Source organism: Pipra filicauda, unplaced genomic scaffold (assembly GCF_003945595.2).
Source record: "Pipra filicauda isolate LSUMZ 115617 unplaced genomic scaffold, ASM394559v2 scaffold606_size451818_pilon, whole genome shotgun sequence".
Lineage (NCBI taxonomy): Eukaryota > Metazoa > Chordata > Aves > Passeriformes > Pipridae > Pipra > Pipra filicauda.
Window position 1 is genome coordinate 149630 of NW_024104761.1, and position 26682 is coordinate 176311.

Below are 26682 nucleotides of genomic sequence, written 5' to 3' on the forward strand. Positions count from 1 at the left end.
AGCACCAAAACTGCCATTTCTCAAACCACCAAAGAGCAGAACAGGCCACAGCACCAAACCTCTACTCCAATCTGCATGTTTTTTGGAGATGCACTGCCAAATGTGATACAGGGTTCACTCTTAACACCAGTGGGAAGGCAGGAGGAATAACCAGTTACCCAAAGTCGCCTGTGTGTGCAGAAGAACTCCCTGGTTCCTTGCCATGGGTCTCACATTCCTAGAGGCTCTGGGGGTGACCCTACACACCAGGGGAACACCACCCAGGATTTAAGTGCCAGCTTATAGTCTAGTTTGCAAACAGCAGCCAGAAGAACCCCCAAATGACACACTTGATGTGTGTGCTGAGCACAGACTCGAGGATCTCAAAGGGCTTTTCCAACCTTAACGATTCTATAGGGAATTCCATGATTCCATAGGGAAAATGCATCTCCTTGCCTTGAGCACTTCCAGGGATTCAGGGGCAGCCACAGCTTCTCTGGGTAACCTGTGCCAGGGCCTCCCCACCCTCACAGGGAAGGATTTCTTCCCAGTATCCCATCTAACCCTGCCCTCTGACAGTGGGAAACCATTCCCCCTTGTCCTGGCCCTCCAGGCCCTTGGAAATAGTCTCGCTCCACGGGTTTTTGTCAGCTCCCTTTAGGCACTGGAAGGGTTTGAGATCCCTGCACCCAATCTGCACTTCCACTGCCTGCACTCTGTTAAAGCCTCTGAACACAAAAGGGTTTTAAGCTGCAGTTCCCTTAAAATCCCTGGAGGCACAAGGAGCACCCTTGGCTCCGACCATCACGCTCAGAATTTCATGGCTTACAAGCAGAACATTCCAGCTGACTGTTTCCCATACTCAGAGCACTTCAATAAAACACCCACACAGTGACAAGAATGAGACTTTAATCAGTTTTAAGTGGAGTTTTAACACTAAGAGATAAAGGGTTGTTAAACACAATAACAAACGGACATCTGATTTGTATGAGGCATTATCCTGTACATGTCATACTTGGTTTTTGTGTATTCTCAGTTACACACAGAGCCACTGTTGCACAGCACAATAGTATTTGAAGAGGCTGAATCAGAGTAAGGCTGCTTAACAGACTGAATTTTTTTTTTTTGTTTTTCTTTTAGTATCTATATATATATATGCTATATGAAAACAGACTGGAAATCTGAACCGGCAGAGAAAGGCAGCTCTGCCAAACGCTGCAGTTGGAGCCCCTTTTAGTGCACAGTCCCACCCCATCCATCTGCATGCACGACACTTCCTAACAGCATTTCAAAGGTAAACGAGGCACTTCGTGGCAACCACAGGCATCGTTAACATATTGCACACATTTGCTAGGACTAAACATGGAACTTGCACACCAGCATCCCGGGGTTTTTTTGATCGTTACAAAGGGGGTTTTTTTGTGGGTTTTGGGTTTTTTTTTTTTTTGGAATGATGCTGCGTGTAAACTCCACCTGGGTTTACGACGTGTGCCACGAGGGGAAATCTGGGTGTGAGTTCTGCAGCTGCCCTGCAGCAGCTGTGGCCAAGGTTTGGAGCTGGGGCTGCCAATGAGCAGGGGATGCTTTCAGGGCCTTACAGTAAGCTCTTACCAAAGTGATGCCTTCAAGTAGTTTCAGACATGTAAGCTGTTGCACATCCAAAAAGATCGGAGCGTACAAGTCCAGAAACTCAAGGAAAGATTACCTACAGAATGCAGTTCAAGCTAATTATGAATACTGTCATAAATAAAGTTTTAATAAGGACTCAAAAACCTTTCAGTCATAGTAATTCTTGTCAACTTCTATGGGGGTGGTAACTGAAATAAAGTATAGGAGAGTATGTATAATATATATTTATATATATAATATATATATATAATGCCATTTTTCCATTTCCAATGACTACACCATAAAATGTAAGCAAGGCTTCTCAAAGACATCGAAACATTCAAAAAAAAAAAAAAAAAAAAAAAAATCAAAACCCTCATTCCAACCTTCACATTCCAAAGGAAAAATAACAGTGCAAAAGCCCATCGCGCCATGATTTCCGATCCCTCAGCGTTCCAGGCTGGAACCACACTGATCCCACCTTTATTAGCCAAAGCGGGACACGCAGCAGTGTCAATATCCAAATACTTTTAAAGCATCAACAGTTTTTGTTTATTTAGCCAACACAACTTTCAACTGTTATAAACCAGACAAGGTGAAACGTGATTGGAAGGGTAAGAGTTCAATATTCATGTCCCAAGGGAACCACCTCCTGCTCGTCATAGCACTGGGAATAACGAGTGCTGGAACCAGCAAACTTGATCCACTAAGCTATTAAAGTCTAATTGAACCTCTAAGTCAGAAAGTATTTACCAGCTTTGTTAGAAGTTAGAATCATGAATCTGATGAGCAAAACTGACCAACTGATATCAGACAAGAAAAAAAAAAAAAAGCCCTTTATACCTTTGTTTACCAACAGTAATCACTGGAAGCCCTGCCTTGTCTCGTTCCAATTCCAACCATTAATGCTGTTGTACAGATTCCATAAGTAATTCCAGGTGAGAACACAGCTCATGAACTTCCCTGTCAGCACCAGTAAGTTAATGGGGGGTGGGGGGGAATGAGTTATATACTAAAAAAAAGCATCCATTTGGGCTCAGCTCTTCACCATGTACTTTAGAGGGGACAATCTGGGCAGCTGCTTCACCTTTGGATGCCACAGCACTTGCACTCTGAAGTCATCTGCAGTCTGGGCATGACAATTACACACCAAAAGGGAATCTCAAGCCCTACCCTTGGCTAATACCCCTACAAACAGATAACACAACGCTGTCAGTTAGTGTACAAAACTAATTTGCTGGGGTTTTTTTTCATAGCAAGCAATTTATTTGGGACAAGTTCTGCTTTTTATTCTTCATTTGCAGCGCTGAGAATTTACTGCAACACTCTCTATCGTGTGTAAGGTCTGCTTTTCAAACGTTGTAGGTACTGAGCATTCAAGTAAAATTCCCTAACAGTTACTGACTTCTTTTTTTTTCTTTCTTTTTTAAAAGTGTGCAAAACTGCAAAACTCATCGTATTAGAATGTGTAAGGTCAAAGGGGTGGAACGGCTGACAGAGGTTTGATTGAATAAATGCATCAGAAACCTTCAAAACAAACACTAACCTGGAGAATCTCCAATGACATTTCCTGTGCACCATTACAAAATATTTTTATATTCATGAGGAAATAATAAAAAAAAAAAAAAAAAGCTTGCAAGGCAGCACATGAAGTATTCACAGCAGGAATATGATTGAAAAACTACTAATATAAACGTAAGATGTTGACTGATGTCTGCACTAAGAGCATCTGACTTTTAGCACTGGCCTTGATTACACAGGAGATGGAGCAGCCATTACAATTCAGGAAAAAAAAAAAAAAAGAAAACAACCCAATAAATCATTGTCAAATTTTGTAACCATTTGTTTTCAAGCTCCTATTTTCGTTGATAGCCTCCACATTTGTATGGTTAAGTCATTGTTGCTGTGTTTCCTTTTTTTTTCATATTTTTTTGTGTGACCCCAAGAATTGGTCTCCCTTCCTGGCGCGGGTCTCGCGGGTGCGGGGAAGGTTCACTCCTGTCCCCCCGGTACAGAACCACAGAATCACTCCCCTCTAGCTGCCTTTTCTAGCACCATTACACTGAAAAAGAAAAACGAAAATGCACGAAGGACAAGCAGTGACAGCGGCGGCTCCTCCTCCATTGTCCCGGGTGGATTGGGGCAGCATGCTAAGGAAAGGTGCATGGAACAGCCGGACACGGGACGGAGGCCACGCTCCTTCCCGAGCATTCCTTTCCATCCCCCAGCCAAAAGACATGCATTAGAATGTAGGAAAACCTTCTAGAAACATCTCTTAGCCAACTGCAGACTTTTCTGTTGCCACACGAGTGCAAAAAAAGGGGCAGGATGTGAACCTGGAATTTTTTGTTTTGTCGTCGCTGTTGTCGTTTTCGGTTTTGGAACTTCGTTTGGTGACAGAACACAAAAGGAAAAATTCCTACGCATACACATTAGGTCTGTCTCCACTTTTATAAAACTGGAATAAAATGGGAAAGTGCCATGTTTATAGTTCCTAATTGAAGTTTTAATGTCCTTTTGACACAAAAAGGTATATACATATAAGAGCTACGTAACCTTCCTTTTTTCCCCCCGACTGGACAAGTGTCAAACCCTGTAGATTCGTAGGGCAAAACAAGATTGGTCAGGAAAGAATTGTTCCTATAACTGGTAATCTGACACTATGTCCTTTTGCCATTTAGAAAGGTCCTTTTTTTTTTTTTTTTTTCAGTTTATTCAAGTTTGTCTCTCTTCATGGTTGGTGGGGTTTTTTTGTATGTTTTTTTTTTTTTTATCTCCAATAAAAAAAATATTCAGACTTTTGTAATCTGCGTATGCTGATCTTCATCAAAAGGTTCATTCTCTGGATCAGAGTCAGTGGTGTCAGAGTATCTATAATGATCAGGTTCATTGTCACTAACATCTGGTGTTACAGAAGTTGAACTGCTAGCCTCTGGGTTTGATGGCTCTTCTACTGTTTTTGTGAAAAATAGCTTCACCTGGGGAAGGAAAAAACAACATTTAAATAGGAAACCTGGACTTGAACCGAGCACAGGTAAAAAAGCAATTTTTAACAGCTACACTGAATCACACGAGTGTTCCCCTCTCTCCAGAGACAGGTTTTCCAGCCTCTCCCTGCCACAACAGACAAAATAAAGCCCTGGCCCAGCAGCAGGATTTTCCAGCCCCGTTGTGCCTGCCTGCAGCAGTCACTGGTGCACTTGAGTTGTAGCAGCAGGACACACCATCACAGCAGGCCAAGCTTTGCAATCCTCCTGCCTTCCAGAGCTCTGGAATTGTGGTAAGACTGCACAGGAACGAATAAAACACTCTCTAATGGGTGACTGATGAGTGAAAAGTCTGATCCAAGCAACGTTCCAACGAGCAGCTCTGACCATTACCTTCAAACCAGCACTGCCAGGGTCTGGCTGATATTTTCTGAGCAAGGTAGAAAATGCTCAAGTTCTTACAAATGCCTTTCCCACGTTTAAAACACTGCTGGCAATGGCTTGTATTCCCCAAGGCTTAACTCCCAGGTTAAGGTATTCCCAGACTCACAGAAGAGCTGGGGTTGGAAGGCACCTCTGGAGATCACCCAGTCCCACTGCCCTGCCCAGAGGAGCAGGTGGCACAGGAACATGTCCAGGTGGGTCTGGAATGTCTCCAGAGAGGGAGACTCCACCGTCCCCCTGGGCAGCTGTTCCAGTGCTCTGCCACCCTCAACACAAAGAAGTTCTTCCTCATGTGGAGGTGGAACCTCTTGTGTTTTAGTTTATGGCTGTTGCTCCTCATCCTGTCGCTGGGTACCACCAAAAAGAGTCTGGAACAATCTTCTTGGCACCTGCCTTGGGGATATTTGTGTGGATCGATGAGATCTCCTCTCAGTTTTCTCTCCTCTAGACTGAACAGGCCCAGCTCCCACAGTCTCTCCTCATAAGAGATGCTCCAGACCCCTCATCATCCCCGTGGCCCCTCTGCTTCCCACAAAACAGGCAAATCAAGTCAGGAATTAGTGTGTCAAGCTCAGAGCTCGTGCAACGCAGCTGCTACAGGGAAGATGCCACCTGGGTCACTGGCTCTCCTGCTACTCGTCTCTAATGGCTTTGAGAAATACCTGAAACAACCTGAAGGCTTTAATCCCAGTTCTCAACATCTATCAGCTTCCCAGAAAGCAGATAAACATCCAAAGCAAAGAACTTTGCTAAGTGGTGGCAACACCAACACAGGGACTCAATCTCTACCCAGCAGTTTCACACGGTCCCTCCATGAGGCAAGACAGACAAATCAGAGCAAGTCATGCAGCTTTTCAGCTTTGTTCAGACAGAATATATACTGACCTTGAAGTTTGGAGAGAAATATCTGTTGGCTTTGTCTTTATTTGCTTTGTCTAGATCGTTTTTTGTTAATGTAAGGATTAAATATTCCTTATCATTATCTGAGCGCTCTGTACTGAAAATACCATCAAGTTCCTGATCTGCAACTAGACTTCCATTTTCTACTTTGTCTGAATTTTCATCCAGTCCTATGAAGAATGTATTTACCCAAAAGTGAAACATTTTGTCCTGGGGGAGGAAGAACACAAAAAACAAGCTTGCTTTAGTATTCACTAGTGGCACATTCATTAGACTTAATATCATCATCATCTGGTCAGAAACAAATAGGTAATAACAGACAAAACTTGTTTGGACAACAGTACATCATTGGTTACATTGCATGCAAAGACATTTTCACCAAATCTCCTGCACAACACACAGAACTCTGCATTAATCAAGCTCAGTTTTAAGCAATCAAGCTTTCACAAGTCACTCCTTATGGAAAGTTGGGTTTACACCTACAATAAAAGCGGATGACAAGAAATTAAATAAGTCTTAAACTTGCAATCACAAGACATAAACAGATTTTGTTTGCTTCACACCTTGCCGAGCAATTGCCAAACCCAACAGACAACACGAGTAAACCAGCTCAGGTGAGTTAAACATTGATAATACAGAACAGTCTACCCCCCAACAGAAAGCTTGCCTTTATTTTTATACAGAAATAGCTGTAATTGAGCAAAACCACCCTACAAACCCAGGACTCCTTTAGCAGTGGATTCATTACTGCTTTCCTGAGGTGGTTCCTACCAGTCAGACCTTTGCTGACCAGTACTAAGAGAAGTCAGACTCGGTGTCTGCTGTCCTTCTGCTCAGCAGGAGGATTTTAAGGAGGAGTTGAGGCAGGGATAGTTGAGGTATATCCAGCTTAAGAAGAACTTCACAGATGACCAACAGGTACAAGTTTGGTTACCCACTCTGACACTGCCACAGCTATACCTGTACAAAGAGGCAAACCATCACTGTCTCAGTGATTTTAAAGGCTGGAGAACCAGCTGATATTGGCCAGAGCATCACACACTCCCCACTCGGACTGGCAGGGGAGCGTCTCTCTCCCTGTGTGCTCAACAGGTTTTGCTCTTGGCTGGACAAGCTCTGAGGGTGATACACCCAGGAACTTCCCCTCAACAGCTCCATAGGATGCACTGAATGCCCTTGGTTTAGCTCTCCATCTCTTGCCCTTCTGTCAGTCAAGAGCTGATGTTTCCAAGATCAGCTGTGGCTGGCAGGTTGCTCCTACCTCACACATGAAGCATTTCTCCTTCTGAAGCTGAGCTGTATTTACTTGCTCCTCACAAAGGAACTCTGCCATTTGACTCTGATTTGAGTTTTCATGCAAAAGATCCAAACTGCAAATAAATGACCAGTCTCCCCACAACGGTCAGTATTGCTGCAGTATTGCTGCATCCCTGCTGAATCTGCTGCTCCATTCCAGAACCTTAACTTACATTCCCCTGCCTCAGAAAGCAATGAAAATAAGTACACAAATCCTGGAAATTCAGAAGTGTCTGATCAACCAACTTCTACCTGCCTGCCTTCTCTACCAAAGGTCAGCAGACCCATTTCCAGTGTTTCAGGTAAAGCCTACAAAAACCCTTCCAGCTTGTGTGCATTTCTGTGAGCGCCTGAGAGACTCCCAGCCTGTAACAAAGGGCAATGGCAGAGACAGAAGTCAAATAATTCAGGCAGAAACACTTCTGGAAGTTAGGAAGTTACCCACTTCACCACAGGCCTCTCCAGCACCTTTGGGAATCAAGCTGATCTGTCAAATTTACAGGCTGTAATTACAGTTGTGTTGGAAGCCTTTTTTCTGGGAACACTTTTGCCACTGGTGCAGGTCCTCAGTGCCACCTGTGTCACCTCCAGTGTGCAGCACACGGATGGAAAGTGGCTCAAAACAGTGGAAGGAAGCAGTGCCAAAGGAAACCAGGCCCCTGGATGTGAAGCAATGCCAGCAGAAGGCACGGGCTTGTCATGCCTCACCTTCAACTCCAGCACGGGGGGCAGAACCAGGAAGGATTTACTTGGCATTTGAGGGCCTGCCTGAACAAGCAACTGCAGGGACTCAGCTCCACAGACAGAGGCTGGAGAAGACAAGACAGATGACAAACTTCTTGCTAGACAGCTTTTAATCTGTTTTCCTTGGGATAAATTTCCAGAGGTCTTCAGGGACTCAAACTAAACAATACAACTCAGCTGAGCTGGTCATTTTTCCTTTTATCTCCCTCCAGCTTTGTAAAGCATTGGGTTATTTTCCTTTCTTTCCCACTACAGTAACTTAATTAGCTTAATAAACTGAGTTCACGGGTCCTGGAACGTGGCACAGCCACTCAAATTGAGGGAAGACTCGGTCAGGTTTTTTGGAATTAGCTCCTATGGGTGATAACAGTGTCACTGTTTGCACTGAATAAACCTCCTTATTCAAAGTGAGGATTCAGCTAAAGCATCAGACTCCAAGATATTTCATGCAAGACAACGAAGAAAGATGATGTAATATGGGCCAAAGATAGGAATTTTTAAAAATCAAGGCATGAACTGAATTTGGGCTTTATATAGCAAATCAAAATACCAGACCAAGTGCTCACATAAGACAATTTAATGAATAGGCTTCTGAAAAAGAGTATTGGGAGACTGTTTTTCAATGTGTTTTGCTTCACTTCCAGTTACATCACAGACATCTGTCTTAAAAAAAAAAAAAAAAAATCGCAGCTGTACTTCTTCCATAACCAAATCTGTACCATAAAATCTACCAAAAAAAGCTGATTTAATCTCCCTACTGTGACACACAGGACTACTCCTACCTCGTGCAGCTTCTCAGCTCTCACTGACAGAAAAACATTCTTCACTCCAGAGCTGGGACCTGTCTCTAACTGCAGGCTGAGATCCAATCCAAGATCATTTAAGCCATCAGTTAGGAGTTCATATCTCCTCCTGAGAGTTTACTTTGCAGGGAGATCTACAGGCCCTTCCAGTCACTCTGCAGCAAACCAAGGGGTTTGGAGATGCTGTCCAAGACATGGAGATCCTGTTTTAGCCTGTTCCAGGCTGGCCTCAGCCCTCCCACAGTCATGGCTGAGGGAACTTCTTGTACCATTTTCAGATCAACAGTTCAAGTCTTCTGACATTTTCAGAGTTCATTCTTCAGTGTTTGCCAAGCAGCGACTGCCCAAAAGTCTCCTTGAACTATGAAGCAGAACTTCTCATCTCCAGACTGGAGAGCTGAAACACAGCTGCTCTAACAATGCTGTCAGCCCTGCCCACGCTGGAGACTGGCACTAAAACACCACTGACTCCCACAAAGTAAACCCACAGCAGCATTTGCCTCTCATCTGTACTGGGAGGACTCCTGAAAAAGGTCTCCTTCACCCCCAGGCTCTGGAGGCAGGAAGATTAGGAGATCTTCTGTATTATTTTTAAACAGACTCTCATTGAACCAAGTGATCTAAGGATACTCTGAAATACTTAAAAATTATCATGTCAGCATCAATAACTGGAAGAAAAAAGGCTCTGCACAGATACAAGGAAGCAAACCTAGAGAGACTATGGTAGCAGTCTGAGATGGAAGAACAGTCAAGCTACAAGGCAGGACAACAAAAAGCCATGCTCCAAAAAAAAATCCCCCAGATTGCTAAATTCTATCCATCAGAAATTCATACACAATAACTGTACTGGAGCCCCAAGCCATTTTGTTCTCATGTGGGCATGCATTTCATTCTTGAAAGGAAGTAGCTACATCACACTGAAGAAATGGTCTGAGAATAAAGTAAACAACTTGATTAGACAAGAAAAGACCAAAAGCTCTGGACTTCCTAACTGATGCCAGGTGGCAGAGACTGTGGAAGAGCTGAAAGAGGGAAACTTTTCCAAAGCAGTCACCCCCTTACCAACAATCCTTTGGCTGAGGTCAGCCCTCAACAGCCACCAAAATTAACTTTTGCCATTAAAAGGCAGGATGTGTGGTTGTTTTTCACACTGTCTCTGCAATACTAGGTGCTTAAGGTCCCTTGGTTGTTCCAGTTTGATTTGGTTTGTGCACAATAATTTATCCAAAAAGAGCTTGATCAAACTTCAGGAGGACCCTCCCAACTAGAGAGCTCTGCAGGTAATGCTGCTGCTCTCCAAAGGATTAAGAACTTTGGAAGCAAGTAATGCTGAGGGAATCTGGGGCACTTCAGCTGAGGTCGGTGTTGTCAAACACCAGCCCAGGCCCAGCAGGAGGACACAAAAGTTTTCCTTCTCTCCAGAGGCTGAGCCACAGCCACTCTTCAGCCTGAGGCTCAGAATGGATCAGGAATAACACTTTTAATTGATCTTATTAGGTTTTTTTTATTATATTAAAGTTAAAATGCAGACTGGTAAATATGGGATGTCTTTTAAAAGACTTGCACAGCTACCCATAAATCTGCTAACAGAAAACCTGGGAAGGACAAGAACCAGAGACAGGCAACAGACTTGGAATTCCACCTTTCATAAACCTGGTGACTAAGCCAGAACCTCTGGAAGATAAGATCCTGTTACTCCTAATTATACTGCTCTTCATGAATCAGGTGATCCCTGCACAGAGGTGAGCTTTGGAACACAAGTCTCCCCACTGGAAGGCCCTCACTTTGGGGGTTTTGAGTAAAAGCTGTGCAGTCAGTTGATCCAGAAAAGGACCAGGCAGAGAAGTGAAACACTTGGACAGAGAAATGTGTACAACTTTGAGCCAAGGTAGGTTTTTCTGTCACCAATATTCACCTTTGCCCTGTTCCCACCTTTTCATGTAACAAGCTGTCAAAGGACCATGTGGAAGGATCTGCTCCTGCCTGTGTTTCCAGCAGAGCTGAGAGAGGTGATCTTACCAGAACTGGGGAACATCTCACACCTACTTCCTTCTAGCCTCCATTGGTACTGAAAGTTGAGGCAATCAGATACTCAGTTCAACAGATATTTGATTGTCAAGGTGGTTTCTTTACTGTCTGGTGAAGGGTTTCTATCTCAAAAAAGTCTGCAGGTGTGAAAAGAAGAGCTTCCACCACTTCTTGGCCCTAACAGGCCAAGAACACTGAGAAAAGGAGCACCTCTGCATTGCCTGTAACCCACAGAACCCAAACAGTCCTGGTGCTTGGTAAGAATACACAAAAAGAAAAAAGAAATACATCAACCAGCTCCTCAGAAACTACAAAGGCACTCTTGAGAAATGAAACCACAATCTTTGACACTGAAATGAAAGTTCGGCCCAGTTACACTCCTGCTGTGGGGGTTCTGAACCTTTACATGCTCTTGAAGACCAAATTTACACAGCAGAAATGGTGTGTGCTCACCAGGAGCTCCAGTTTCTGCTGTCACTGGATCTCAGTGCTCTCTCCAGGGGTAAAACAAACACAGGAGTGTGCTCCTGAGGCCACAGGGCCCAGATACAGCCGCTGACCCGCACACTGGGATTTCTGGGGTGGGCAGGGCAGCACAATGCTCCCTGTAATGCCTGTTTGCAATCCATGTGCTACTGGAGATGGTAAAAACCCAGCAAATTCACAGTCCAGATAGGACAGAGTGCAGATAAAACAGGGCCTTGTTCTCAGATGTTTGGGTTTTGTATTATCTCCTCCCTGCATCCCTCATGTCTAGCCCACAGTACCAATCTGGGTGCTCCTGTTCCCAAAAGTGGCTGCTCTGTGTTGCTGTTTGAAATGCCAATCATCTTAATGTTGACTTGAAAGCAGAATTTCTACTTTTCAAAAGCTTTGTTTTACAGACACTGTATTGCATATAGATGCACTGACCAACTAAAACACCTCATTAAACAGAAAACAGTCCCACTGAGAAACAGTTTCAAAACTTTTGCAGACATCAGCACACAGATTAAACTTGTTAACAACACCTGGTACCTGAACAAACACACAAAACAGTGTGCATGTGTATTTACACACAGCTACTAGGTACAACCTGCATGCTCAGTTTTAAGAGACTGATCACTTATGTTTTGTCTCCCAATCCACTCCAGGATTTCTTATTTTTTAGGCCCTGCCTGTATACAGAACTCACTCACTGGATGCTCTCAAGTTTTAGAACCTCCATTAAACCATGAGGAACTACTGATGAAGAATTTTAAGCAGCAAGTACAAAGGCAGCCTTTAATCAACATGGTCTCACCCTCACCTTTCACTCTGGTAGATGCAAACTGGTACCACAAGCACCAGAACTAATGAACCCCAGAGAGGAGCCATTCAGCTTTAAGAACTTGGTTTCAAAACAAGTTCTAGATTAATTTCTTTCCACAGCTGATAAAATCCTCAGTGCTGAGTGAATTCTCTGAAGTGGAGGCATTGCAGCCAGGAACAGAGAGGTGGTTGAAGAGACCGCAGAGATACTTTTACCGAGTGCGTAGGAACTTAATTATCTCAGAAATTCAACTACATCTGACAGATGGGTAGGAATGAGCCAACAGCACAGACAGGATCTTCTGTGCCTGCTCAAAACCTTAGGAAAATTTAGTGAAGAAAACAGCTGGAGTTAACTTGCTCAGTATGCAAGTCTATTTTTAGGCTGAGAATGTTTCTTCCTCAATTAGATTACTCACTACTACCCAAACGACTGCAATACATATCCAGGATCATTTTTATCCAACCTTTGTACTTAATCTCACCAGCTCTCCAAACACCCAGCTTTCCTTCGGTGGTGGATCCGCTCCTTGGGAAAACTCGAAGGATTAAAGAATCAAAGAATTAAACACTGTGATTACACATCCCTGAAGAAGAACCAGAGTACCAGCCCTGCATCAGGCTCGACACCATTTTCCAGAAAAAAGCAAGGGAACCAACCTTTTTCAACATCTTGTTCTGTTTGTGGAAGAATTCCACTTTGATATCACCGCATACGGGCAGAGGTTGAGGGAATTCAAAGTACATGTACTTGTCTTCACGTCTCGAGGGTCCTGAAGGGGAGGTGAATATCTTTACCTTGAGCTGGTACACCACAAACTGAGGATCTGCATGGCAAAACAGAGTGTCACTTTGTAAGAAATGCCTCCAAAGTGTCAAAAAGCACAATATTAGCAGCAGAATCGTGATATTTTCAAAGTTAAATAAATATCTCTTAAGTGTTAAGCACCACAGGGCATCAAACTTTTCTAGAGGCTACTGCAAACAACAGATTTCTGTCCTTCATGGCAATACTTTCAGGCAACCAGAGCTCCTAGGAAGTTGTTGTTTTCAATATAGTAAGAAATAACTACATGAAGTGACAACTACTTGATGTTCTTTGTGTGCTACCTCTCCTTGCTACATCACATGGATCTGAGGGGTTTTATTCTCTCTCATCTCTTCTTCCAATTGTAGAGTGGGTGGTCATGTCAGCACAAACTTCTACTCTTCCACAAACACAACTGTTAAACAAACAAAACCAAGGATAGAATCGAGCATTAAGATACAAAACCAACCAGCACCGACTTGGTCCTGTGTATATCACCAGCACCAAAGAAGTGCCACAGCAGAACTCCCAAATTAAATCTGCAGGGGTAACAGGGACATTATGAGAGGCTTTCAGCGCGGTCCAAGTAGGGTTTTTTTGGAAACTGCCAGACACCCCTGCAGAGCTGTGGGAATCCCTATGGAGCACATCCACATTATCCTGCTGAACGGCCCAGCTGTGAAACTATTACAGACTCGGAGAGCCATGGAATGGTTTGGGCTGGAAGGGACCTAAAAGGTCACCCAGTTCCACGCCCTGCCATGGGCAGGGACACCTCCCACTAGCCCAGGTTGCTCCAAGCCCCATCCAACCCGGCCTTGGACACTTCCAGGGATCCAGGGGCAGCCACAGCTTCTCTGGGCAACCTGTGCCAGGGCCTCCCATCCTTCCAGGGAAGAATTTAATCCATATTTCCAACCTAAGTTTCCCCTCTGCCAGTGTCAAGCCCTTCCCCCTTGTCCTATCACCACAGTTCCTGATAAGAGTCTTCCTCTGGCTTCCCTGCAGCCCCTTCAGGTCCTGGAAGGTGCTGTGAGGTCTCCACACGGTATTCTCTCCTCCAGTCTCGAACTGCCCCAACTCTCTCACCTTATCTCCCTCAAATCCTCAGAGCTGTGAAACCCTGTCATCCTTTCATTCCGCCTGAGAGGCACAACCCTTCTTGGTCAGTGACTTTAGAACAGCACAATGATAACCAGGAAGTCAGATTTGAAGATACTGTGTTCAGTGTAAAATTCCTCCCATCGCAGTCGATAATGCAACTAAAGAAACAACACAGCCCACGGGTTTCACGTTCTGAAAAATCACTGAAAACTCCAGAGAAACTTAAAATATTGCAGCAGACAAAGATGCTGAAGTTGATAGTTCATCTGTCTTCTCAGGTGCTTAGCAAATCTGTTGTTCATCCCATGAAAACAGCACACCGAGAGCCTGCCATGGACACCCAAGTCAATGCTCACACGAGTGATTCAGACTCGTAGCTTCATTTGGCAAGTACAGCACAGTTTATCCAAAACATTAAATAAGTGGTAATTGCAGAAATCTGTAACCTCCACACCTCTCCCCTAGAGGCAGAGGTTTTTTGGCAGAGGCTCCTCCCTTCCTCCTCCTCAGCCCAGCCTGACAAGTTGCTCGATTGTTTCTTCTGTGTGTTACGTGTTCAGGTAGTGTCTCACAACAATATTAACAGGGCCCATTTTAATCAAAGCCACAGGAGGCACTGGAATTAATTACACATTGCTGTAATCCCCATAGCAAAACCACCAGAAAGATTTTTTCCACCACCAAAAAAATGAACACGCAGCACTAGGCAGTTACTGCCCTGTCACGCAGCCCACAGGACAGCAGAGTTTGTATTTATATTACAGAGCTTCAGAAATCTGCTGATCCTTCCTAACACAGGGTACCAGCAGATCAGGTTAATCATTTACAGGTGTATTCCAGGCTTTAGAAGCCTCCACATAAAGAAAAGTTTATTCCAGAGTTAATTAGATATTTACCCAGTTGAACTGATTCATTTATTTTTTTAAACATCATGGGGAGAATGATGTTGTTGCATTTGAAGCCAACACGCCATTAAGCAAATGTTTTGCAGCAATTCATGTTTCCCAAGAGTTGCTGTATTTTAAAAAAAGGAGGCTTTTTATAAAAGTAAGGAGCAAATATTGAAATATAAATATGTTGGATGGTGGGGTCACCATCCCTGGGCGTGTTCAAGGAACGTGGCACTCGGTGCTCTGCTCTGGTTGACAAGGTGGTGGTGGGTCAGAGGTTGGACTCTTGGAAGTCTTTTCCAACCTAACTGACTCTGTACATGGCATCACTGATCTTCAAACCATCAAACACTTCCCAGTTTCAAACTGCAGTAAAACAATCCCGAGTCCCTCCCAGACCTCGAGTTACCACACCTGGGAGGATCCCAGCGGACAGACCACGCTAACCCAGCAGATTTTGGAAGGTGAGGGGTGTAAATGTGACCTTCTCCATGGAGGTGTGCAGCTCTTGGTGCCATCACCACGCTCAAGGCCCACGTTTCCCACCGGGGGCCGGGTACTTACTGCAAGTTCCGCTGCTGAACATGGGAATTGTTTCAAACATCATCTTGTGGAACAGCAGTGCCACTGGTCTGTAATCCAGGTGATTCTTTAACAGGTAGCTATAGTAGTACACGTAGCGTCTCTGACTGGGAATTGTCACTCCCTAAACAGAGGGAAAACAAGCGTCAGACACCACCCTGACCGTTCATCAGCATCACTGAGAGAGCTCCTGCCCTGCTCCTCAGATACCCCTGAGGGCAAAGGAACCACCAAGGAACAGGGAAATCATCAGCAACCAGTCTCCAGCAACAAGCAGGGCACTGGTTTTCCAGTAACTTTAGTACATCCTAAAGGGCTGGAGCCCTTCTGCTCTGAGGGAAGGCTGGGAGAACTGGAATTGTTCAGACTGGACAAGAGAAGGCTCTGAGGTCACCTAACTGTGGCCTTGCAGGATCTGAAGGGAGATGACAGGAAAGATGGAGAGAGACTACTGACAAGGGCCTGGGGTGACAGGACAAGGGGGAATGGGTTCCCACTGACCAGAGAGTGGGATTAGACTGGATATTGGGAAGGAATCCTTCCCTGGGAGGGTGGGGAGGCCCTGGCACAGGTTGCCCAGAGAAGCTGTGCCTGCCCCTGGATCCCTGGAAGTGTCCAAGGCCAGGTTGGATGGGGTTGGAACTTAGATGAGCTTCAAGGTCCCTTCCAACCCAAACCATTCCATGATTCTGTGCTCTCTCAACATCCACCCCCAGTAATGAGGCAAAGAATGCAGATTTTTCCCATCTCTTAAAAACAAACCCTGCAGACACCCTGAGGGTCATGCTCCCGCTTTTTTTGGAGGGGGCAGTGTGAGGTGTTAAGCAGGAGGTGCCTTGAACATACTCTAATTTTTAAGCACCACTAGAGGAATTACATTTTGACAGCAGTTTAAGTCAAAAGATTCTCATGTTTACTAATATCACCGTACTCAGGACAGATGCTGCCTTCCAACGTTCCTCTGAAATGTTTTCCCCCCAAAAAGCTGGGAAGTTTCATTACAATAGGCCCTACAGCCCAAAGTGTGCAATGAAAGACTTCAGTTGTTACAACTCTAAAGCAAATATTTGCTTTGAGAGCATATAACCTACAAATGTTTTCATTACTGATTTTCAATCATCTTAAAGCTCTTACAGCTAACATTTTCAAGCAAAAGTGAGAAAGATGAAAAATTATTTCATTTCCCAGAAAATGCCTTACATTTATAATGACCTGTATTACATACAACAGCATCAGTAAGTAAATTTTCTGATTAAAGCTGGGTGGGATTACAATAAACAAAAATAAGCAAAAGGTTTTCATACATGAACCCATGAGCATTTTGGTCACAAAACCTACCCCAAGCTATTTCTACAAGCTCTTAAGTTTCACCTGCTTCACCTCACAGCAGCCATAACCTTAAGAGTGGCCAGAGTACTTTCAATTTAGCAAATCTCTATTCTGCACACATGAAAATAGTCACTTCCTGCCATTATTAAAAAAAAAATGTTGATAATTATGTCTCCTTATCACTTCAGCTGCTTCTAGATTACACAAAAGACCTTTCCCTGCAGCACTTGTACAATGACCTTCCTAAGCCTTCTACATTGCCCATGGTTTTGGCTCAGATGTCCTCAGCAGTTATCACACCCACTTCTTAAGGGAGCTTTCACCCTTGCTTTCCTGGGCTCTGAGCACAGCCCAGGCTCAGAGCAGAGCAGCAGAGTTTGCCAACGCTGCCAAGCAGAAGAAAACCAGGCAGGTCAGGAGAAGACCAACCTCTCTGCTCACTGCTTCCTCCTGTCCTGAAGGACGTGTCCTACAGAGAAACCCCAGCACCCCACCAGAACAACCAAGGCTGGGACCAGAGCCAAGGGAGCACAGTCACGTTCACAGTGCTTGTCAATCCCAAAGCAAATCCACTTCTTGTCCAACAAGGCAGTTTTATCCCTCCAGCCAAAGACATTTACTCCCTGGAGACACAGCCTTTCCCGTTAGACACCCCAAGAACCAAGCACACTGAAGCAAAACTCAGAGTTCTCCATTTCCAAAGGTCTGAATTCCAAGTAGAACATTTTCATAACAAGAGTTACAATCAACCCCTGCTCACTTTTACCCCAGGAGAATAAGGACAGGGAAGTAGTTCAAGTATGCTCTCCTTGAGAAGCTGGTATTTCCCATCTATCACTGCCACCATTTTTAAATGGATGTCAGATAAGCTTCTCTAATTCTTGTAGCAGAGCTTCCCAGGGCACTGGTGAGCAGTGTAGACATCACAAAAACTGTCAGGTGCTGCTCCTGGTTCTCCTCTCGATGTAGCACAGGCAGTATCATGAAGAACAAACATTTTTGGAAGTAATACTCCCACATTCACTTCAATAACACGCTCTACTGTGAGAGTAAAGCTGTAGCCTCACACTGGGCTTGGGGCATGAGGTTTAGCAGAGGTTGTCACCTGAGCACATCCAACAAACAGAAATCACAAGTGCTGAGCTCTGCCATCAGCCACGGGATCCCTGCCCTGCTCACAGAGTCATTCTGAGACTTCCTCACACAAAAGAATTGGTTTGCATTTCCTGTTCAGTTATACCACTGCCACAGAATCACAGCATCACAGCGTGCTTTGGCTTGGAAGGGACCTTAAAGATCATCCAGTTCTACCCCCTGCCACAGGCAGGGACACCTCCCACTAGCCCAGGTTGCTCCAAGCCCCGTCCAACCTGGCCTTGGACACTTCCAGGGATCCAGGGGCAGCCACAGCTTCTCCGGGTAACCTGTGCCAGGGCCTCCCCACCCTCCCAGGGAAGGATTTCTTCCCAATATCCCACCTAACCCTGCCCTCTGGCAGTTTGAACCCGTTCCCCCTTGTCCTGTCACTCCAAGGCCTTGCAATGAGTCTCTCTCCATGTTTCTTGCAGGCTCCCTTCAGGTCCTGGAAGGTCACAATTAAGTCACCCTGAAGCTTTTCTTCTCCAGGCTGAACAATCTCAGTTTTCTCAGCCTTTCCTCATAGGAAAGCTCTTAGGAGTCATTCTTGAAAATACAACAATATAATAGTCAAACAATGCTCCTGAATGGATCATCTCCAGCTCCAGCCCCACTTGTTCCCAGCTGATACCTGCCCATTGTCCACACTGTGCTTCCTTCCAAGCCTAATCCTCACCATAAAACCCATCAAGGCAGCAGCAGCCAATACTTTCTAATCTTCATCATTCCCTTCTTCTGAAAAAGTTTCCCCCACTACACGAGTTAGAGAAGTCAAGAGAGGCAGCTTATCCAGGCAATAAAAACCAACCCCCACGGCAGGTTTTGGTCCCAGTCTTTTTGTAGACTCAGTTTTGCAACCTCTTAATTCCCCAGGACAGCACAACTCTCGGCCTCACCTACAACAGCTCTCACTGGATGGTGCAAAGGCCTCCCTGAAGCTGCTTCTCCCAGCAGGCACTTGGGAAAAGCCTGTTCCAGAAGTCTGAGAGCTCGTTCCCTTGGCCAATTAGTCACACTTCCTCCTGCAATCAGACTCACACTTCCTGCCAGCACCGACTGAACCCTCCAAGAATCACTCTGCCATGAACATTAATGGCAACAGTGATTTGAGCTGGGCTGTTCTCAGCAGCTACATGCAAAGTGTGTGCCTTGTTCTTGCTTTAAACCAAGAAAATCTGGTGCCTGATTAAAGCCAGTTTTCCTTCATCATACATAGGTTGGTCTGGAAAAATAAACTAAAAAGAAAGAGAAGAGGCATTTGCTCATCCTTAGATGCAAACAGCTCTTTTGATGCCTCATTTGCTTCAAATTCAGGAAGTCAGTTATATAAAGGTGTGGTGAAAGAGCAAATCAGAGAGCAGCACTTGACATATAACACTGAAATATGGGCCACAAGGGAGGAAAAGGCTCCCAGAACCTGCACTGGAATACCTGTTTATAAACACTATTTGAAGGATTATGTGAATCAAATGCTGCCCACTGGCCACATCAAGATAACCATGCTCAAGTGGAGCTGGGAAGGAAAAAAAAAGAAAAAAAAAAAAATCAACTCTTCCAGCAGAGACATCTAAACCAAAACAAAGTGCTGGTCACAGACAGTATTTAGAGTAAAGCTAAACAAGGCTCTCACTATTCCTGCTTACTAAGGTTCCCTTATCTCCAAGTTGCCCAAGGTATCACTGGGGTACTGATGAACACCCAGCTGCCTTTATCCCACCACAGTGATGTGCAGGAATACAGCCTTTTTCCAAGAGGGAAACTGAGGCACGACACCCTTTTCACCCTGCATTTCTTCAGCTTTGTGGTTGTCAGGCTGCTTTATCCAGCTCTTGAGACAACCCTCATCAGCAGGAGGAATCTACTGTGTTTATTCACCCCACTCATCCCTAGGCATGGACTCTCACCAAAAGCCTCAAAGTTCTGATGGGAGACCTTGACAGCGGCTCTGCTCTGGTGTTACACCACAACCAACTCAGCAGTCCAAGGAGTAACAGCTCCACCTTGCCCAGGGAGCAAACCAAGGAGCTACTTGCTCCTTCCAGTGAATTAACAGCCAAATCCTACAATTCCTCATGTGCCACTTCTGCTCTCAAGAGCCTTCAGACACGAAGCTCTGCTTTTTAGAGGTCTTCACACTGTGAAATTAAGACTTTGTGCAAACATTACGGGAACAGAGAGAGCTCTGTACTTGAGGAGATGGAACAACTGCCCTGCTGGGATGATCCCTTTGGGATGCTCAACCAACATACTCAAGGAAATGATGAAAGATGAGCAGGGAAGCTTGCTCAAGTGACCTTGCAATTCACAACTTATTTCAAATAAGGAGGTTAAATTCCCATTAATGAGGGATAACAAGGCCAGAAAGGTCCTTACTACCCTTCTATTGAAAAGGGGCATCCAACAACATGCCAGTATATTCCTACAGTAGGGATATTCAACTGTAATGCCTGCACATCTCCAAACAACACCACAGAAGTCAAAAGAACCTGAGGAGATGAACAGCTCATCCATTCAGGCAAAACAAGCTGGAATAATCCTCTTATTTGGGGCAAAAATGCTGAACGAGAAAGTTCCCTCATGGACTGTCCACCTGATGTAACACACAGCAGAACTCTGTTGAAAGAGCTATTTAAAATAGACTGTCCAGGTCTTCTTGAACAGGAGATGGAAAAACCAGGCTGTGTTAGTGTTGTGACTAGTTGCTGCTACTGCTTAGGAAAGTTTTTTCATTTATAACTGCACTGATCTGCTAGTATTAAAGCTAAATCAAACCAGATATCACAACTGATGGGAAGTATTTTTCTTTAAGGGTTGGAGTATCAAAATGACCTCAAGGAGGAAAAGCAGCAAGTTACAGGGAGGGGAACAGAAGAACAGGGAGTATCTCACCTTCTTGTCTCTGGTCCTTACTTCCCCATAGAAATCTAGGGCTTCTTGAGCCTTTAAAAACTTGCCTCGATGCAACAAATATGCACAAATCATTACACCAGTTCGTCCCTTTCCAGCTTTACAGTGGATTGCTGCAACATGATTGTCATCCTCACTCAGCCACTGGTCAAGGTCTTCACAAAAAGGTTTGATGAGCTCCAGCTGTGGTGGGTTATGGTCTTCAAAAGGGTACTGTGCAACTGCAAGGAGAAGGAGGAATTCAGCAGAACGTCAAAGGGGAATGCAGCGAGCTCAGACAGAGCAACTCTGTGACAAACACGTAAAAATTAACTTATTAAGTAACCCCCCCCATTTACATATAGGTATCTATTTTTTATTCTAATATTAGTCAGTATATTATAAGCACTGCAGACATTTCTCTAGTAATCCATAAGAATCCTGCTCCATGAAGCAACTATTTCACACCTCTATTGAAATGAGAGGCACAGGCTCTGCAACAGGAATCTTCTAGAATTTCAGAGCGTGCTGGCACAAAGAATAGCCTTGTGGAAACCCATTACTCCAGCAATAATTAAACTACCTGCTGAGAGAGAATAGGGCCAGACCTCAGTCACTGGGCAGGCAACAGGAATTTTGCTGAAAAATAACTGAGCACAGTTGGGTCTGCATTGGGAACAAACTCTCAAAGGTGCTTTGAAACAAAAACCTGCCATTTCCATATTTAAAAAAATAATGGTAATCAAAAGAGAAATCCCATATAAAACACTGGCAATACTTGAGGGGTTTGCAGTCCTCCTTTCTCACATGGGTGTATTCACACACACACACACTTTGTTCCATCTGGAGATGGAAAGAATTTCACGCCGGAAACGAAAGGAAACTCGAGAGAGCAAAAAATAAGCAGAGAGAAGCACCCAGACTTTGACCACTTCAGATCACATGACAGACAATGTCAGGCTGACCAGCAGAATTCCAAGGGATGTTTTAGTTTCACCAGGAGAAGGCACTTGATGAAGTGCACCCCAATTCTCCATCTGCCTTGGGATCTTATAAACACAACTCTGGTTCGCTGAAAAAATTCTCAGCTAGGAACACCATTTCCTTTTCTGGGCTAAAAATGAATACATTCCATTTTTTGGCAAGGGTCTGCACTTGTTTCGTAAGCCCTACTCTCTGGTCACACACACAAGGCTCCTTTTGATGAATCCCCAAGGACTTAAAAGAGCAGAAGTGAGGGATGAAGTTATGGAACTGCTAAATGACTGCAGCACAAGGCTGAAGCCTTTTGCAAGGACAGTTTATTCACTTCTCCCAGAAGACCAAATAGGGAAGCCCAACAAAGTGAATAATCTTTGCTAAAGAAACAATGAAGGTTCACCAACATGAACACACAACTAATAAATTCTCCCACGTGGAAGATCCAAAGACTCCCTAAACGATCGTTTTATGTGAACTCAGAGATGCCATTTTTTGCAGATGTAAATGAAAGCAGGAATTTACTTAGAAATCCCTAAGAAAAGAAGCTGCAAAAACGCTGCAAATTTGTCCATCCAACTCTGAGTCTCCTGTAATTACAGCCAGCAAGGTTCCCATGGAAAGGGGAGTAAAACAGTCCTGAAAGAACAGCCTGAAAAATCCCAAGAAGTCACAGCATGCTGAAGGTGCTCTCCAAGGTCTGGGATCAAAGGCAAACCTCGTGGCAATTTCTTCAGAGATGGAATGAGCTGAAGATGAAATGGGTGCCCTGTGATGTTGTGGGGGGATTAAGAGGAAGGAAACATTCACCAGCCTTGAGCTGGTCCTTGAGAAGGTGCAGGTCCTCGGTGGATTTTGATCCCTAACACTGGAGCATGAGCCTGATCACTCTCTCCAATCCCACAGCATATAAAGGAGTGGGGAAAAAAAAAAAAGGAAAGTCTGTGGCAAAGCAGAAGGTAATTTCCAGCACAGAAGTACTCTGGGAACTGCAAAACCCGGGACAGAAAGCAAATTCCCAAAGAAGATGAAGAGCTTTTTAGGGTTTAATTTGATGCAAGAGCATCCAAGGTGAATAATGAACTACTCTGGTGTTTCATGCTAAATGTACAAGTAAGAAGTTCCCTCTGCAATTAATTCACTTCAGGGGATTTCAAAGTAGAGCTGTTGTTCCTCTGCTAAGGGAAGTCCTGAGTCACCAGTTTGGTTATCTAAGGTTAACTAATTCAGGGATGAAAAGAAAAAAAATGCTACATGTGCAGAGGAGCTGTGAAAGGTGCTGTCACAAACAACACTTTGGGCTGGGATTGACAGTGAAGGGATCTGACACCTCCCTATCCAAAAGCATAAATTAAAGCAAACATATGTTCTGGCCATATTAGAACCACGTCCTTTTCATTTACGCCTTTTCTCTCCTCACCCAAAGCACTGCTCAAGCACATCTTAAAATACTTTTTTTTCCTGGCTTTTATATATGGAGTGAGGTTTCAGGACATGTCATTCAGCACGGTGAGAGCAAATCAGAAGTGATGATGGCTTCAACATGACAATTTTGGTCCTTCTATATTCACACGTTAAAGCAGCCAATTATATTTTGGTCACATTCTAAACCCCTCTTTTATAACTAGAAGGATGGTTTGAAATAATAATAATTAAAAAAAAAAAATAAAAAAAGAAGTTGAGCTCTTGCTATGATGTAGGATTAGCCCACGCTGCCAAAATTTGGTCATCTCCTACAATTGTGCAGACAAAAGAACTCCTCATCCACCCAGGCAGCTCTACTACTGTGGCCAGAGAGTTCCTCTGCCCAAAGAATGAAGGTAAATCTGTATTTACTCATTACCTGGGGAGTTAATACTGACACAACAGGCATATCAATATCCATTCACCAAAGACCTGATCAAAAGGCCCTCCTGAAAGTTTCCCTGCTGGTTTTAGTAGCCCTGCAAAGTGTCTCAAACCCAGCTCATCTCTAAGAGGCACCACACGGGAATTATTTTTTTTTTAAGCACCTGAAGGTTATGTCAGATCTTCAAAAAGCTGCTTTATACCAACAGTGACGGTGGCTTAAGTGTTCTCCATTTTTATTCTTCCTAAGAACCAGACTCCTCCAAAGCTTCACGTGTAAATTGTACAATAAGTTTGCTCGCTGAACTGAACCGAAACTTCTCTATAACCCCTTCTGCAAAGATTTGTGCAACGGTACATTTCTTATTAGGTCCTGATCTTTAACTGTCAGGAACATTTTTTGAAAGCACCAAGAACACAGCAAGTTTTTCCAATGACTCAAAGCAATCTGACATCATTCCTGGTGCCCAGATCTCCTACATGACTGTTCATCAGCTCCTCCTTTAGCCCTTCATTCACTGAAGTTTAAAGAGGACACATATCAAACAGTAAAAACATACCTCTGCAGTTAAATTTGGCGGTGTCATAATGTCTTTCAGCACATCTGAAAAAGAAAAACAGACAAGAGTTCAAGTCTCTGAGGCACTCCCAACATCTGTCACACCTTGGAACACACAGCTGGGAAAATCCTGTGCGCCCATCACCTTTAGGATTTAAAACTATAGCTAGAGGTTACACACAGAAAAACTGCTTTGCTGCAGATATAGAAAACTGCTCACTAAAATATCAAGTTATTTTACTGAAAGGCAAAACTTACCCTCTGCTAACTGTAGTCCATTGGTATGTTTAACCAACGTGACACAATTCACGCAAGTAATGCAATATATAATTACTTTTTAACCTGTGGTATTAACAGCTCCAGCCACTCCAGCAGCTTTATGCTCCCAAACACATGAAGAGCAGACAGTTGTGACCTTCATCCAATTGATCCTGAACTCAAAACACACATCAAGATGCCTCTACAGCAACAGAGGAGTGATGGGGATCACGAGGCCATTTCAGGACCACCACAGACAACTGAAAGCTCCACCAAATATTCTCACAGAGACCACACCTGGCATTGCTTCTTGAATTTAAGTGAACTTAAAATGCCAGTCAGCCAGTTTCTCCCCCCCAGACACAGGAAAATGGCACATTTCTGAAGACTTGGGAGTTGCATCAGTGCCTCTCACCACTCAAAGAGACCCACTGAAGCAAGAGCAGTGACCCACCCTGGGGCTGTCCTGCAGGGTGACAAACACCAGGGATCAGACAGAACTCCATCAGCTGGGCTCTAAACCAGCCCAAATGGCACATGCTAAGGGAACAACCAGATCAGATGTTGGGATAGAGGGAGAGAAGGCAAGAGTGGCTGCCCTTGCAATTTTCCTTGGAGCTGCTCTCTGAGGCCAAATGACAGGAGTGAAAGTTCAGATCAGAAAGGAAAAGAACAATCCTGACTCGAATCCTGCCAAGGCCAGGTTGGACCGGGCTTGGAGCAACCTGGGCTAGTGGAAGGTGTCCCTGTCCATGGCAGGAGGTGGAATGAAGAGAGATTTGAGGTCACTTCTAACCCAAACCATCCTGTAATTCTATGAACCAACAGGACCCCAAGCTGAAACACAACAGCCAGGAGTCATTTCGGCAGATGAAGCACACGCGGATCTTCTGCTCTGACTGCAACCTCTGCTCTTCCCAGGACTCCAATTCCCACACCAGTTTCAGGGCTGGGATGAACTCATCTCTCCTCCCCAGGTCTGTTATGACTGCAGCCTTTGGAGCCATATGGAGCTGACTTGACACTTTCAGACACGTAAACTTTTGGGCTCCTACTTGTGACTGTAACTGGAGCCTCACAGAGCTGCTCTGAGCTTTGTCCACGAGACACACACCAGACAGAGGCAGCTCTGCTGGGGTTACACGTGCTCTCAGTGCTTCCCTCTCTCAGCATTCCAGAGCCTTCTTGACTCTACCCTCACCTAGGGAGAACTCTGGCAGCTTTTACAGCTCCCACCACATTGCTGACACTTTCCCTGGGTCAGAAGTGACCCAACACAGGTGAAGGTAGGTGGGACTCCCAAAAACATTATCTGCACTCAACCATTGGAGAAGAAAGGTTGGATGCAGGATGTTCCCCCAGGATGGAGTCACCATTCAGCACCTGCACTCTGGAAGCAGAGCCTGCTAGGAAGCAAAGCAGTTAACACAAAGCATCTTATCCAAGAAGGTTTCCTGCTTCCTTTTAAAGAAACACCCAGTTCAAACGGGTAGGAAGAGATGAAAGTCTTCAAAACACACACAAAAAAATTAATCCGCATACGGGCAGCCTTCAAAATTTGAAGTTTGAGAGAGTATCAAGTCAAATACCACGAGGGATAAGAAATAGTTTTGCTGATACCAAGGATAGAAACTGAGCACAGAACACAGCCATGGCCCTCTCTATGCCCTCCTTTGGGAGCTGAACACAACTGAATGCAGAGTTCCAGGCCCAGCTGCACCAAAATCCCGTGTATTTGCAGCAGAGATCCCACCAACACACACTTTGGGGGGTGCTGGAGGGGCTTAATACTTCAAAAGCATTTTGGTTTGTTTTTTTTTTTAACACCTGTAACAGTCAGGTCTCCAGATGAAACCTGATTATTTCTTTGCATTTTGGGGGTAAGGAGTGGGTTGGCACAGGTCTTATAACCCTCCCTAGGATTAAGGGGAGTTTAAAGCACCAAAGGGCTGCCAGGCACCTTCCTGATCAATCATGATCCCACTGCCAACAGGACTTCAGGCTTCCTCTGCCCCAGAGCAACAAACATGCACATAAAATCCACATTGTTCATCACAGCTCCTTCCTTCAACCATCTGCCTGTAGGAAATACCCTGGAGGAGACGGAGAGGATTCCAGAAGGGGAGGTAATGATCTGGCAGCACGTGAACTGAAAGGGGATGAATATAAATAAAGAAGAATACTGAGAAAGCAAAGGGTTAAAGGAACACAGGAGAGAACCCAC

General features: G+C 44.6%; 1 protein-coding gene across 1 annotated transcript in view; it reads right to left on the bottom strand.

Moving 5' to 3' along the window:
- Positions 1 to 871: 871 nt before the first annotated feature.
- Positions 872 to 26682, bottom strand: part of PTEN (phosphatase and tensin homolog) — a 48211-nt gene continuing 22400 nt past the window's right edge. Inside the window, exons 4-9 of the mRNA XM_027711093.2 lie at positions 24202 to 24245; positions 20819 to 21057; positions 15446 to 15587; positions 12740 to 12906; positions 5904 to 6128; positions 872 to 4565 (exon numbers count right to left, since the gene is read on the bottom strand). Coding sequence (XP_027566894.1) covers positions 4380 to 4565; positions 5904 to 6128; positions 12740 to 12906; positions 15446 to 15587; positions 20819 to 21057; positions 24202 to 24245 — 1003 coding nt within the window. The 3' untranslated portion in view covers positions 872 to 4379. The remainder of the gene's footprint in view (positions 4566 to 5903; positions 6129 to 12739; positions 12907 to 15445; positions 15588 to 20818; positions 21058 to 24201; positions 24246 to 26682) is intronic.